The following is a 14621-nucleotide window of genomic DNA, read 5'->3' on the forward strand; positions in this document are numbered from 1 at the left end:
GACCGGTGGAGCACCGCCCTTCCCGGGGAGTGGGGGTGGAGGGGCGACGCAGAGATACGCGCCAAGCTCAGCCGCCTGCGCTAGACTGGGGCCAAAGGCACTCAGCCCTGCGGCAGCTAGCAGCCAAATCTCGTGTGCGCCCCCGCACCGCGGGAACTAGTCGCCCGCCTCTCTCCACTCCGCTCTCCTAACGCAGCGTCCTGCGCGCATGCGCAGCGCGCCTTCTCTCGCCGCCGCGCCCTCAGCTACCCTGGTTACCGTTGGTGTTTGCGAATTCCCTGCGGCACCTTCTTCGCTGGAGACCAGCGCCGCCGGGCTCTAGCAGCAGTTCCATACGCGCGCGCCCGCGTCACGTGGTGCGAGGCTGCCTCGCGGTTGCTGGCGTGCGGCTTAGCGGTGAGGAAGGAGCTGTGGCCAGCGCTCGCCTTTCCCACTGCGCCCTAGGGCGGGTGCGCGGATAAATATGGCGAAGTGGGGATAGCTGGCGCCGAACCCGACGCGATGAGGCGCGCAGGTGGGGCGGTCGTCGGGGCCCCCTGACGTGGACGCCGGGCTGTTCTCGTCGGCAATTTGACCTGGCGACCTCGGACCGGCGCCAAGTAGGTCAGACCACGGACTCCGCGGGTCGCCGAGGGCCCCGCCGAGAGCCGGAGGCAATGGATGAACAGAGCGTGGAGGTGAGGCGGGTCGAGAAGGGTGGTGGTTAGTTTCCCCCCCGCCACCCGCCGAGCGTTCTTTATTTGGGGCGCCCTGCCCCAGTCCTCCCTCTAGTAGGGCACCCCCACCCCGACGCTGCCGCTGTGGTGAAGGCTGGCCCAGTGCGAAGGACGCCGTGTTCGGTCTGCACCCTCCAGGTGCCTTGTGTTCTGACCGTTCCCGAAGTCAGGTGGTGCGTATCCTGGCGTTTTCTGGATGTCTTGGCACCGGTACTCGTTCCCAGAGGGTTTTTGCAGACTACAGCCTGGGCAGAGCAAAACTGCAAATTCATTAGACGTGCTGTGCACTCGCTACCAGTTCTTGCGAGTTCATGCGGGGATCCAAAACTCCCTCCAGATGGAATCCTTCATTCCCTCCCACCGGTACATTTTGCAGACTTCTGCCCTCCCTAAATTGAATGAAGATATACTTTTATTATCCTATTTGTGGTTTTCCAGAACAACCTATTTTATATCTGACTCTTGTGAGTTGTGATTTCAAATGGGATATTTACGTAAAGTCCAGAAACATAAAAAAAAGATTGCTTATTGGACCTAATTATTTAATAATTGTCAAATTTTGAACCTTAATACTGAACCCTTGCTCATTAGTAAGCGGCAACTATATTACTGGGCACTTCACTTGAAAGTAGTTCACCCAATGGTCTTATTGTCCATCCCCCGCCAGCGTCTGCATCTCACAGGTTCTTTCTTGTTCTGCAGAGTCATGATTAGACTCGTGAATAATTTTCTCCTTAATTCCCCATGCGAAAGTATTATAAAGGTTTTGTAACGTTTTCTTGGTTTAGCAGCGTTTTATTCTCTTGGGATGGAGTAAAAATAAATGTGAGTATGGTAAAAAATAAATTTGAAATATAGAATAACCTACATTTAATTCTGTTTTCTTGTCAGTTACTTTCTAAATTGATTCATCTGAGGCTTGCAAAGGACACTGTTTCTTCTATTAATTTTTTCTTCTTCGCAAAGCCTTCATGGGGCTACCACTAAAATTCTCAGTAGGGGCAGAATCTCAGGCTCAAATAAGAAGCTAATTGGTTGGAGCATCAGGGCAGAAACCCAGGATTTCTGGATTCTGAATTAGTTTCTCTCCTGGTCAAAGTATACTGCCATTAGGATACGTATCTTCTAAATTTAAAACAAAAAATTTTTGTTTTTTAGAGTTTATTTATTTATTTAACAGAGAGAGACACAGCGAGAGAGAGAGGGAACGCAAGCAGGGGGAGTGGGAGAGGGAGAAGCAGGCTTCCCGTGGAGCAGGGAGCCCATTGTGGGGCTTGATCCCAGGACCCAGGGATCATGACCTGAGCTGAAGGCAGACGCTTAAGGACTGAGCCACCCAGATGCCCCCCCTCTTTTTTATTTTAAAAGCAATTCACCCCCCCTTGGAGAAATTGCAGGACAAGTAAAAAGTTTATATTGTTCACTCAATCATATAATTTGCCTTTTTTCTTTCTTTTTTCTTTTTTTAAAGATTTTATTTGAGAGAGCACACAAGCAAGGGGTAGCGGCGGAGGGAGAAGCAGGCTCCTGGCTGAGCAGGGAGCCTGATGGCAGGGCTGCATTCCAGGACTCTGGGATGACCTGAGCCAAAAGCAGACACTTAACAGCCTGAGCCACCCAAGTGCCCCCCGCCTTTATTTTTTTACTGTTATACATCATAAGCATTTTTCTGTATCAAATGATTCAAGAAGTATTTCTAGAGACTATTATAATCTATGTTAAGTCATTTTTTTTGTTAACTGTCATAATTTAATATTTTGAAATTTGGGCTACAGCCACATTCTTGCCATTATAATTTATGCCTTAGTGGAAATATTTGTGCCTGAGTCTGTGTTTGCATTTCATGTCCTTTCCTTAGAATAGAACCATTGTGAAGCTTAGAAAAGAGAAAGCACTTTTTCCAGATGTTCTAAGGCACACTGGACCTTGACTAACCCAAGAACTGATGTGGAATTTATTAAAACAGATGATATCAGCTCAAAATAAATGTAAATGTTGAGTGAATAACTTTCAGCATGCTTTTTACTTTTGATTCAGTAGTCTAATTCTGGTGGATCTTACATCTTTTATTTTCAGAGCATTGCTGAGGTTTTCCGATGTTTCATTTGTATGGAGAAATTGCGGGATGCACGCCTATGTCCTCATTGCTCTAAGCTTTGTTGTTTTAGCTGTATCAGGGTAAGTTGTATTTTTTTTACATGCTCTTAGTATATATAGGATATGTTGTGAAATTAACCATTTTCTTTCTTTTAAAAATTTTACATTTTGTGCCCTTTTTAAAAATGTCTTAAGTGAATGTTCCTTAATAGGGAGACCATCAGTATATACTAAGTACTATGGAGGTGAATGATCATCAAGTAATAACTGCTATGAAATGTCTAGAAATCAAAACCCACTGTAATTTTTTTTTAAGACTTTATTTATTTGAGAGACAGAGTAGACAAGCAGGGAGAGGGGCAGCCGGAGAGGGAGAAGCAGACTCCCCGCTGAGCAGGGAGCCTGATGCGGGCTCGATCCAAGGACCCCGGGATCATGACCTGAGCTGAAGGCAGACACTTAACCAGCTGAGCCACCCAGGTGCCCCCAAACCCACTGTAATTTTAGTATATTTACATCATTAAATAATTTAACAAGTACTTATAAAGTGGTTGCCTGCATTGTGCTTGGGGTTGAGGAATTCTAAGATAAATGAAGTGCTTGCCCTGAAGGAGTTTAAATCTAAGTGAGAGAATGGACTCTTGATATTGAAGAAAGTATAGTGTCATAAAGAGGCACTAACAAACTGCTGTGAGACCCAGAGGAGGGAGAGTTTATACTGTTTAATGGGTAAGATGGAGAAAAAGCTAGTAATGGGTTCAGAGGCTAAGATTAAAATCCTGTTATCTTACAGATAGAAGAGATTTTAGAGATTAATATAATCCATTGGCTTTAAAACTTGAATATAGGTGAGCCCCTCAAACAAAATTGTGAGGAAGCCTAAGATGTGAAACAGAAGAATTTATTTTGGTGTGTGTGTTTTGGCGGGGGGGGGGGGGGGGGAGATTCAATAGCGCATGTGAAGATCACAGTTGAAACCTTTCCTGTCCACATTACTCTTAGTAGATTATGTCCTTTACTGAGAAAATCAGAGCCATCTAACATGCTTTTCACCTCAAAATTTCTCTGATTCCTTATTCCTGCCTAAGGAAGATAGATATCCCTTTGTCGAGAGTAATATTTGGAACTCTTAAATCATTTGCTTCCAGTCACACAGCTAGCAAATAATAAAGCTGGATTTGAATCCAGGAAGTCTGGCTCTAGAGCCTGTCTTCTTTGGCACTGCACTGTGTGCAGAAGACCTAGGTTTACATATCATCCTAGTTCTCCCACTCATAAACTGAGAAACTCAGTCGTTATTAGCCTTGTTTCGTCAGCCATAGAATGAGGTAACAAGATTTACCTCACAGGATGGTGGTGGCATTAAATGAGATAAGTTAAAATGTAATTTAGAAATTGTAAAGTACTATCTACTTGTAAGGTGTTAAAATTTTATTGTTAAAATAGCAACTAACTAATCTGTCATTATTTGTTTTATAAACACTGAAACTGAAGCTAGGGAAATTAGGTAATTGGCCTCTATCACTGTAGTTAATTAAGTGGTAGAGTCTGTGTCTGGACAACTATTTTGGTGAAGGTTCAGTATACGGATGACCTGTGGATATTACCTTAAACCTTATTGATTCTTCATTTCTTCATTGTTACTTCTTTGTTCTGCTCCTTAAAGCCATATATTTTTAAAATATTGCTGCTGGCATCCTTTACTTAGAAGTGTTTGGGAAAATTTCATCTACTTTGGGAAATTTGATTTACTCTTGCAGGTTTAACTGTGATCTCTGTGTGTATGGCTTTTAAATCTATTCCTTTGGCATTGACCTTCCAGCATTTTGAATGTTGTTCCAGATCAAATTCTGTTTTTTCAAAGTGATTCTTTTTGACTTCTTTTTGTTCTGTTCTGCCAATCACTCAAACTGGAAACCCTTTACACCAATGATTTTAAGTTTTGTCAGTTATTATCTCCTGCTGCCACTTATATCTATCCTACCTATTTCTTTTTTTTTTTTTAAGGTTTTATTTATTTGAGAGAGAGGAAGCAAGAGAGCACGAGCAGGGGGAGGGGCAGAGGGAGAAGCAGAGTCCTGGCTGAGCAGGGAGCCTGATACAGGGCTCGATCCCAGGACCCTGTGATCATGACCTGAGCCGAAGGAAGATGCTTGACTGACTGAGCCAGCCAGGTGCCCCAGTACCTATCCATTTCTATTATTACCATCCTAGTAGAAAAATACAGACATTTATTATCTCATGCTTAGATAATTATAATTACCTTTTAATTGATCTGAGTCTTTTCTATCTCTGGTTCATTTTATATCCTGCTGCCATATTGATGTTTTCTGGTAATGTCATTGTTTTTTTTCTTTCTCAGAAGCCTCAGATTCATTGCCTTAATCCCTTAGAATATTAGCTTTATATTCAGACCACCTGGATGATCTGGTTCTAATCTTTCTTTCTAAAGCTGTCTTGGTTCCTGAATGCACCACTGATGTGTTTGTTCATTCAACAAATATTAATTATATGTGTACTTGGAGTTAAGCATTGACCTCCCAGGGAGTTGACTTACTTAATAGTTGGTTTATAGACAAAAAGGTAAATAGACATATGTTAGACACCAGTAAGTGCTGTGAAGAAAAATGAAACTGAGTAGGGTATAGAGTGGGGACTTTGAGGAGGATTCGGGCAGGTTGTTAGTTGTTTTAGATAGCGTGGTCTGGGAAGGTCTTTGAGGGGATGATGTTTGAGCAGAGACCAGAATGAAATGTGGGAATGATGTGAATGAATATCTGGGGGAAGAAAGTCCCAGGCAGAGAAGTCAGAAGAGGCAAAGGCCCTGAGAGAAATAGCAAAGAAGCCAGTTGGCTGTAGCAGAGTGGACAGAGGGAGAGGGAAAGGAGATGAGTTTGGAGATGTAACTTGGGGCCTTGGTAAAGACCTTGGATTTTATTTTAACTGTGATGGTAGCCATTGAAAGCTTTTGAATGATACTAATTAATTAATGTTTAAGAACTATCACTGGCTGCAGTGTGGAAAGTGGACTGTAGGCAAGTGGGAGAGGAAGTGAGGAGACCATTTGGGATGTGCTTTATTAGTGAAGGGTGCATGGTGATTTAGACTAGAATGGTAACAGTGGAGGTGGTGAAAAATAGGGCAGTTCTGGATATGTTTTGAAGATAGAGCCAATGGATTTGCTTAAAGATGGAACATGAGGAAAGTTTTATACAGCATTTGGATGAATTAATGGTTTTCTATTATTCTGAGATAGAAGAAATTTTGGGAAGAACAGGTTGTGTAGGCTATAGATGTACAAGTTGTTTGGTTTTTTTTTTTTTTTAAAGATTTTATTTATTTGAGAGAGTGAGAGCAAGAGTGCATAAGCGGAGGGGAGGGGCAGAGGGAGAGGGAGAAGCAGACTCCCCACTGAGCAGGGAGCCCGATGTGGGGCTCGATCCCAGGACCATAGGATCATGACCTGAGCCGAAGGCAGATGCTTAACCGGCTGAGCACCCAGGCTTGTTTTGTTTTTAAATACGTCAGGTTTGAGTTTTTTGTTTTGTTTTGAGATTCTTACACATCTAACTGGAGATGTTGGCAGTTGGAAATATGAATCTGGAGTTGAGGAAGGGGATTTAGAGATAATTATTAGCGTACAGATAGTATTTAGGTACTTGATGAGATTACCTCTTGGGGAAAAGATTTTTTAGGTCTGAACTCTGGGGCACTCAACACTTAGTGGTCAGGAGGAGGATTCAGCAGTGGATCAAAAGAAGGAGCCATGAGTGAGGCATCACAGAATTCAAGTGAAAAACCTGTCTCAAAGAGGAGTAGGTTAAATGGTTCTGGCCTGGGAATTGACCATTGTATTGAGAATGTGTAGGTCATTGGTGATCTTGATGAGTAGTTTCAGTGGAACAATTAGGACAAAAGCTTGATGGTAGGGAGTGGGAGGCAAAGGAAACAGCAAGTATAAAAATTCTTAGAATTTTGTTGTGAAGGGGAAAAAAAGGCAGTGGGTTGAGAAAGTTTATAGCTTATTTTGCCTGAATGAGTAGAGAAAGATTAATTAATGATGCTGGAGAGATGGTGGGTAATTACAGGAGGAAAGTCCTTGAGATCTGGGCACTCCACCCAACCAAATTGTAATATTGTTTATTGTATGCCTTTCCTTTCTCTTCCATCCCATCTCTGTTCATTTGACCATGGAAATTTAACTATCCATGACAGGCCAGATACTTGTTTCATTGAATAAAACAAAGTAAGGTCTAGACCCGTGAATAGACTTGTCCAAAGTCACACGGTAGTTGGTGACAGACCAAGACTTCCAGGCCAGTCCTCTACCCATGACTCTCTAGTGCCTCCATACACATAGACCAAAAGGTAGGAACATTGGCTGTATTTTCAGGCTAGGTCTCCTTCATTCTGCCAGTTACTCTCAATTGATTCTCTCTCCCTCCCTCCCTCCCTTCCTTCCTTCCTTCCTTAAGATTTTATTTATCTGAGAGAGAGAGAGAGGGAGACAGAGAGAGAGCAAGAGAAAGAGAGCGTGCATGCCCGGAGCAGGGGGGAGGGGTAGAGGGAGAAGCAGACTCCCTGCTAAGGAGGGAGCCTGAATTGGGACTCAATCCCAGAACCCTGGGATCATGACCTGAGCCAAAGGCAGACGCTTAACTGACTGAGCCACCCAGATGCCCTGATTCTCTTTCATTACCTGTTCTTATTTTTGTATTTTCTCCCATTTATTTGTCCCCATCTTTCTCATCCAGTGGTTGGTTGGTTTGTTTTTACCCCTTCTTGATTTTCAGCATTGGTAGCATTTTATGATCGCCTGTAATTATTGACTTTCTTTTTAACTTTGCAGTTTTTAAAAATTAGGTAAAAGTGACATAATAAACTGTACTTATTTAAAGTATACAGTTTGGTAAATTTTGACAAATGTATATACTTGAGAAACCATCACTACAATCAAGGTGCTGAACATAATCTATAATCCCCAACTTTCTTTGTACCTCTTGGTAATTCCTCCCTCCACTTGTCTTATTCCCAGGAAACCGCTGATCTGTTTTCTCTCTCTGTAGATAAGTTTGCATTTTTTGGACTTTTTCTTTTAAGAATTTATTTATTTGTCAGAGAGAGCGAGCACAAGTAGGGGGAGTGGCAAGAAGCAGGCTTCCCACTGAACAAGGACCCTGATGCAGGACTCAATCCCAGGACCCTGGGATCATGACCTGAGCCAAAGGCAGACACTTAACAGACTGAGCCACCCAGGTGTCCCATTTTTTGGACTTTTATACAAATTGAACCTTACAGTGTGTTATCTCATGTGTCTGGATTTTTTCCCTCAGCAAAATATTTAGAGATCTATGTTGGGTGGATCAATAGAGATCAATCTTTGTTGCTGAGTAGTAGCAGCCCATTGTATGCATATGCCATAATTTGTTTATCCATTCACCTGATGATGGACATAGGGGTTGCTTCTAGTTTTTAGCATTTATACAGAAAACTGCTATGAACTTTTTTTTTTTTTAAAGATTTATTTTTATTTGAGAGCACACGAGTGAGCAGGATGAGGGTCAGAGGGAGAGGGAGAGACAGAATCTCAAACAGACTCCCTGCTGAGCCACCCAGACGCCCCAGTAACATACTATTTTGATTACTGTAGCTTTGTAGTAAATTTTCAAATCACGAAATATGAGTTCTATATTTTTTTCAATTGAGATATAATTGACATAAAAAAGTTTTAGTTGTACATGATCATTTTCAGGATAGTTTTGGCTATTTGAGAGTCCCTTAAGATTCCTTTCGAATTTTAGAGTGGGTTTTTCTACTTTGTAAAAAGCATCATTGGGATTTTGATAGGAATTATGTTGATTCTGTAGATTGCTTTGGGTGGCATTGTCATTTTAACAATATTAAATCTTCCAATGCATGAACATGGGATGTCTTTCCATTTATTTAGGACTTCTTTCATTTCTTTCAGTGGTGTTTATAGTTTGTCATGTATAAATCTTCCAACTCCTTGGTTAAATTTATACCTAAGTATTTTATTTATTTATTTATTTTGACATTGTAGATGTATTTTCTTAATTTACTCTTTGAATTCTTCATTGCTAGCATATAGAAATGTAAGTGGTTTTTTTAATGTGTTGATTTTGTGTTCTGCAACTTTGGTGAATTTGCTTATTAGCTTTAAGTTTTTTTGTGGCATCTTTAGGGTTTTCTACTGACAAGATTATGTCATTGCAAACAAATAACTTTACTTTTCCAGTTGGGATGCTTTTTATTTCTTGCTTAATTGCACTCAGTGAAATTTTCAGTATTGTGTTGGATAGAAGTGGTGAAAATGGGCATCCTTGTCTTTTTCCTGATCTTAAGGAAAAGGTTTTTATTGTTTCACCATTGAGTATGATATTCATTCTGGATTTTTTATGTATGGACTTTATCAAGTTGAGGAAATTCTCTTCTATTCCTTTTTCTTGAGTGTTTTTATTGTGAAAGGATATCAGATTTTGTCAGAGGCCTGTATCAATTGAGATGATCATGTGGTTTATTCCTTCATTTTATTAATGTGATATATTACATTGAATGATTTTTTTGTATGTTGAACTATCCTTGCATTCCAGGAGTAACTTCCACTTGGTCATGCTATCTAGTCTTTTTAATATATTGTTGAATTCAGTTTGCTGGGCTGTTGTTGAGAATTTCCCTAGCACAATTTTGCAGAGTAGGTATGTTGATTCTCTTGTTGCGTATGAGTAAACTTGAGCTCAGTCACATGTCTGGTGTCATGTATTCATTAAGTGCCAGAGCTAGAAGTCAGACTTAGGTCTGAATATTGTCTAAAGCGTGTGATTCTTCCATTTTAATGGAGAGAAATTCTTAAATTGAATATAGGGCATTGTTATACTATAATATTTATTTTCTTTAATAATCCTTGTACATTAATATTGTATCAGTTGTTCTTACCTTTGGTTTTGGTTTGGGAGAAATACTGGTTTTCCCAAAGTATTAAAGTTACCATATTTATTTTGTGATTAAGTTAGATTATGGAGTACAAGGTAAAAATGCCACAAGTATTCAGAGATGGGAAGGACCACTAACATGGGATAGGTAGGAAAGTTTTATGAACATAATTAGTAGATATTCCCATGGGACAGCACCTGGAGGGAGGGACATATTAGCAAATACAGAGATATGCCAAGAGTGGTGTATAGTACAGCAGTAAGTCTGTTTTGATTGGAATGGAGAGGCATATTTAAAAATATGGGCAGAGGCTGCTGGCAAGATGGTGGATTAGGAGGATCCTGGGCTCACCTCTTACTGCTGGCCACCTAGAGAACACCCACATTGGCATAAATAACCCAGAAAATGACCTGAAGACTTGCAGAACAGACTCTCCACAGCTGGATGTAGACAAGAGGCCACAGCAAAGAGGATCCATCCCCTCCGATTAGCTCTTGGCAAGATCCCATCAAAGCAGTGCCACAAGCCTGGCTGTGTGCAAGCAGCACAGACAAGGGCCAGCACCACTCCAAAGTGAGTCCTCCACGGAGAGGGGAAGATAACCACACACCAGTCTGACTGCGACCTCAGCAGTGGGCTGGGGAGGCAGCTGGTCTGACTGCAGGCCCCACCCACCAATAAAAGCTTGTCAGGGGACAGCACAGGGAAAGTGCCTTGCAGTTTGATGTTACTTCATCTCTGGCAAACACCTGGTCTCACTCAACTCAAGCCCAAGGCAGCCCCAGAGTGGCCCACTAACAGCACAGGCATCAGACTCTACCCACAACAGGCATAGAGCCATTGCAGACTGGACTGAAGGCAAACACAGCCCAGCCACAACAGTAGGACACCCTGTAGCAACACATATAGGAGTCACCCCTGAAGCACCATTTTCTGGTGAAGAGGAGACACAGCACTGTGGGGCACTACAGGACCTCTTCATAAAGCCACTACTTTTAAGTGCGGGATACATAGCTGACTTTTCTGACATGTAGAAACGAACACAGTAATAAACAGAATGAGGAGACAGAGGAATATGTCCCCAATGAAAGAGCAGAACAAAATCCTAGCAAGAGACCTAAACCAAATGGAGATAAGTAATATGTCTGATAGTGAATTTAAAGTATTGCTCATAAAGATACTCACTAGAATTGAGAAAGGAGTGGAGGACCTCCATGAGACCCTCCACAAAGAGATAGGAAAAAGAACCAATTAGAGATAATGCACTAAATAAAATTAAAAATAGACCACCTGGAATAAATAGCAAACAAGAGGAAGTAAAAGAATGGATCAGCAACCTGGAGGACGGGGTAATGGAGAGTAATCAAGCTGAGCAGGTGAGAGGGGAAAAAATATACACAAAATGAGAATAGACCCAGGGAACTCAGCGATACTGTCAAGCTTAACAGTTGCATGATAGGGATCGCATAAAGAGAGGAGAGAGAGAAAAGGGGGCAAAAGATTTATTTGAAGAAATAATGGCTGAAGACTTACTGAATCTGGGGAAGGAAAGAGAAATCCAGATCCAGGAGGCACAGAGAGCCCCCAATAAAACCAACCCAAAGAGGTCTGCACCAAGACACAAAGTAAATAAGGTGGCCAAAAGTAGTGATAAAGAGAGAATTTTAAAAGCAGCAAGAGAAAGGAAAGCAGTTACATACAAAGGAAACCTCATAAGGCTATCAGTGGATTTTTCATCGGAAACTTTGAAGGCCAGAAGGGAGCAGCATGATATATTCAAGATGCTAAAAGGAAAATATCTGCAGCCAGGAATACTCTATCCAGTAAGGCTTTCATTCAGAATAGAAGGAGAAGTAGAGTTTCCCAGAAAAACAAAAGTTAAGGGAATTCATGACCAGGAGCAAAACCAGCCACGTTCCTATCACAAATGATGCCATTGGCCGGTGGGTCCCAAATCCACAGTCCAGCTGCCTTTCTGCCCGAGTCAGCATGCACTGCCTGCCACCTACTCAGTGCAAGTCAGCACATCATCACCTGAGAACAGGATTCAAACTGATGCTCTTCCCCTCAAATTCCAACCCCTGTGCTCAAGTTTGTGCACAAAAGTGGGCATAATTATAACAGCAGAATGAAGCAACCCAAATAGTGACACTAACTCTGTGGAATGTATAATGGGTAAAAGGAGTGTGCTAGGCTGAGAACATCGCCAACAAACACTTCAAAGAACAATACATACAGCATGATTCTCTTTACTAAAACACTCCCCCCCCCCCAAATAAAAAATAAAAATATGGACTGGTCACTCCCTATCACTCCCAACTTTTTTTTTTTAAGATTTTATTTATTTTAGAGAGCGCTCACATACAAGCGGTTGGGGGGGAGGGGGAGAAGGAGAGGAAAGGGGAGAATCTCAAGCAGACACCACACTGAGTGCAGAGCCTGACATGGGACTCCCATCTCACAACCCTGAGATCATGACCTGAGCTGAAATCAAGAGTTGGATGCTTAGCCGACTGAGCCACCCAGGTGCCCCAGCCCTAACTTTTATAGAGCTTATAGTGTAGCAGGGCAAAGGAAACCCAACAAATAAGTCAGTGTAATAAAGTGTTAAAGGACAGTGAAGGGAGAAGTACAGGTTGCTATGGTAATCTGTAGAGAGTCAGGGCAAGCTTTCTGGAGGCAGTGATGTATAAACTGAAATCTAAAGGATGAGTAGGAATAATATAGTTGAAGAGAGGTGTTGAAGAATATCCTGGGCAGAAAGAGGAAATATACCTAAAAGCTTAACCTTGTTGGGTCCCCTAGAGTGAGCTAGAAGATGAAACTAGAGGGGTGTGGGCTGAAACCAGCCCTGAAAGAGTACTGTGGATTTAGCTGAGCATTGTTTGAGAGATAAAACCTGACCCAAATCTTATGTTTGCTGAGGCACCAAAGAAATTATCTTCAAGGTTATTAAGAAGAGAGAAATCCTTTTGTGTCTATTTTCTTTTTCTTCCAGCTTTATATTCTTTACTGTAAAATACCCTTTTCTTTATTATGTTTTATCTTTTATAATCCCTTAAGGTTTCCTTGAGAGTTTCATTTCTGAGTTAATTATTTGACTTTAAAAGCTTATGTTCTTTTATAGAAGTAGAAAGGGATAAATAGAAATAACAGCCATGGGCAGTACATAGGTATGGGATTATATAGTTAGTTACTTACCTTGAAACATTTACTAGTCAATTAAAACATTTAATATTTAACCAGGAAGCTCTTGTTTTTGGAAAGGTATTCAGATGATCTTACTGTCTCCTTTGTATATGATATAAAACTGTTCCCTATCCAGTAATTAATTAAAATGATTAATAAAATTTGAAGTTTAGTAGAGATATTGTTCTCTTAGAAAAGTTTTCTATACTTGTGAAGAAACCAAATTATGCAGATATTATATTACTGAACTATAGAACTCTTAAGACATGAAGTTTTGTATTGCTTTTTATATTTTAGGTCTTATTTATATATCCATATTATATATTCTTCAAAATTAGTTTACTTTTCAGAAAGGAATTTAATAGCACCTTAGACTTTCTCAGGGATTTTATGAGAGGTTAGTTAGAAGTTAATCATCACTGGTTTATTTTTAGAGTGGTGGTTACTGTATCATTGTTTTTGTGAAGATTATCAACATCTTCCTTGTGGGATCCAGATAGTCTCAGGATCACTTTCTTTCCTATGAGAAAATAGCTTCTTAACTATTTTGGAATGAGTTCTGTCCCTTTGAAAATTTGTCCCCGTCATGATGATAATGAGGAGACAGTAGATTGATTGCCTGCTATTTCTATAAGTACCTTTGTAATTAATTCAGGCACTAGAGAGTTAAACTCATTAAATTTGGTATGTAAGTATTCAGTATGTACAAATTAAAGTAATGTTTCTATAATCAAAATCTAATTTTTTGCCTCCTTAGCGCTGGCTGACAGAGCAGAGAGCTCAATGCCCTCATTGCCGGTAAGTGCTTTGCTATGATTATTGGTGAATTTGGAAAACAGTAAGGTGATGGGATTAGAGTATGCCATAATATTCAGTTTTTCTGCATCCTACCACATTTCTCCTCTTTGTGAATACAGTTGAAAAGAAAATAACCTGTCCAGATAAAGAAATGCAAACTAATTTATCTGACTCAGAATTATGCAGAATGGATTACACTGTTTACTAGAGTAGCGTTGTGTAACAACTTTTTATAATTGAAAAGTTTTCTATTTTTTTTGAGAGAGGGAGGGGCAGGAGCAGAAGGAGATGAGGAAAGAATTTTTTTTAAAGATTTATTTGAGAGCATGAACCTGCATGAGTGGGTTGGGGGGGCGGATAGAGGGAGAGAGAATCTTAAGCAGGCTCCACCCATGACCCTGAGATCATGACCTGAGCCGAAATCAAGAGTCGGATGCTTAACCGACTAAGCTACCCAGCCGCCCCTAAAATTGAAAAGTTTTCTTTCTTTTTTTTTAATTTTTTTATTGTTATGTTAATCTCCATACATTACATCATTAGTTTTAGATATAGTGTTCCATGATTCATTGTTTGTGCATAACACCCAGTGCTCCATGCAGAACGTGCCCTCCTCAATACCCATCACCAGGCTAACCCATCCTCCCACCCCCCAAAAAGTTTTCTAATTAATACAGATAAATAAAATAAAAAGTCTTCTATTTCTCATACTCCCTGCCTGATCTTTTCATTAAATAACACTTTCAAAAGAAATGGTTAGATTTCATATCTATTCTTCTAGACATTTTTCTAGGAGTATACTGATATGTATACATATAAATTTTTTTCTTAAAACACGCAAATGATATACTATTTTGGATTTTTTTTTCATGT

The 14621-nt window shown here is 40.7% G+C and overlaps 1 protein-coding gene across 5 annotated transcripts in view; it reads left to right on the top strand.

Moving 5' to 3' along the window:
• The window catches only part of TRIM37 (tripartite motif containing 37), a 185973-nt gene that overhangs the window by 38412 nt on the left and 132940 nt on the right, over nt 1-14621 (top strand). For 3 of the 5 annotated variants that reach the window (XM_078064549.1, XM_078064567.1, XM_078064561.1), the window contains exons 2-3: nt 2793-2894; nt 13711-13751. In XM_078064549.1, the coding sequence (XP_077920675.1) occupies nt 2793-2894; nt 13711-13751 (143 nt within the window). Of the gene's footprint in view, nt 1-199; nt 678-2792; nt 2895-13710; nt 13752-14621 lie in introns of those variants that run through there. The other 2 variants (XM_078064554.1, XM_078064565.1) reach the window with 2 other exon arrangements.

Source organism: Halichoerus grypus, chromosome 2, assembly GCF_964656455.1.
Source record: "Halichoerus grypus chromosome 2, mHalGry1.hap1.1, whole genome shotgun sequence".
NCBI lineage: Eukaryota > Metazoa > Chordata > Mammalia > Carnivora > Phocidae > Halichoerus > Halichoerus grypus.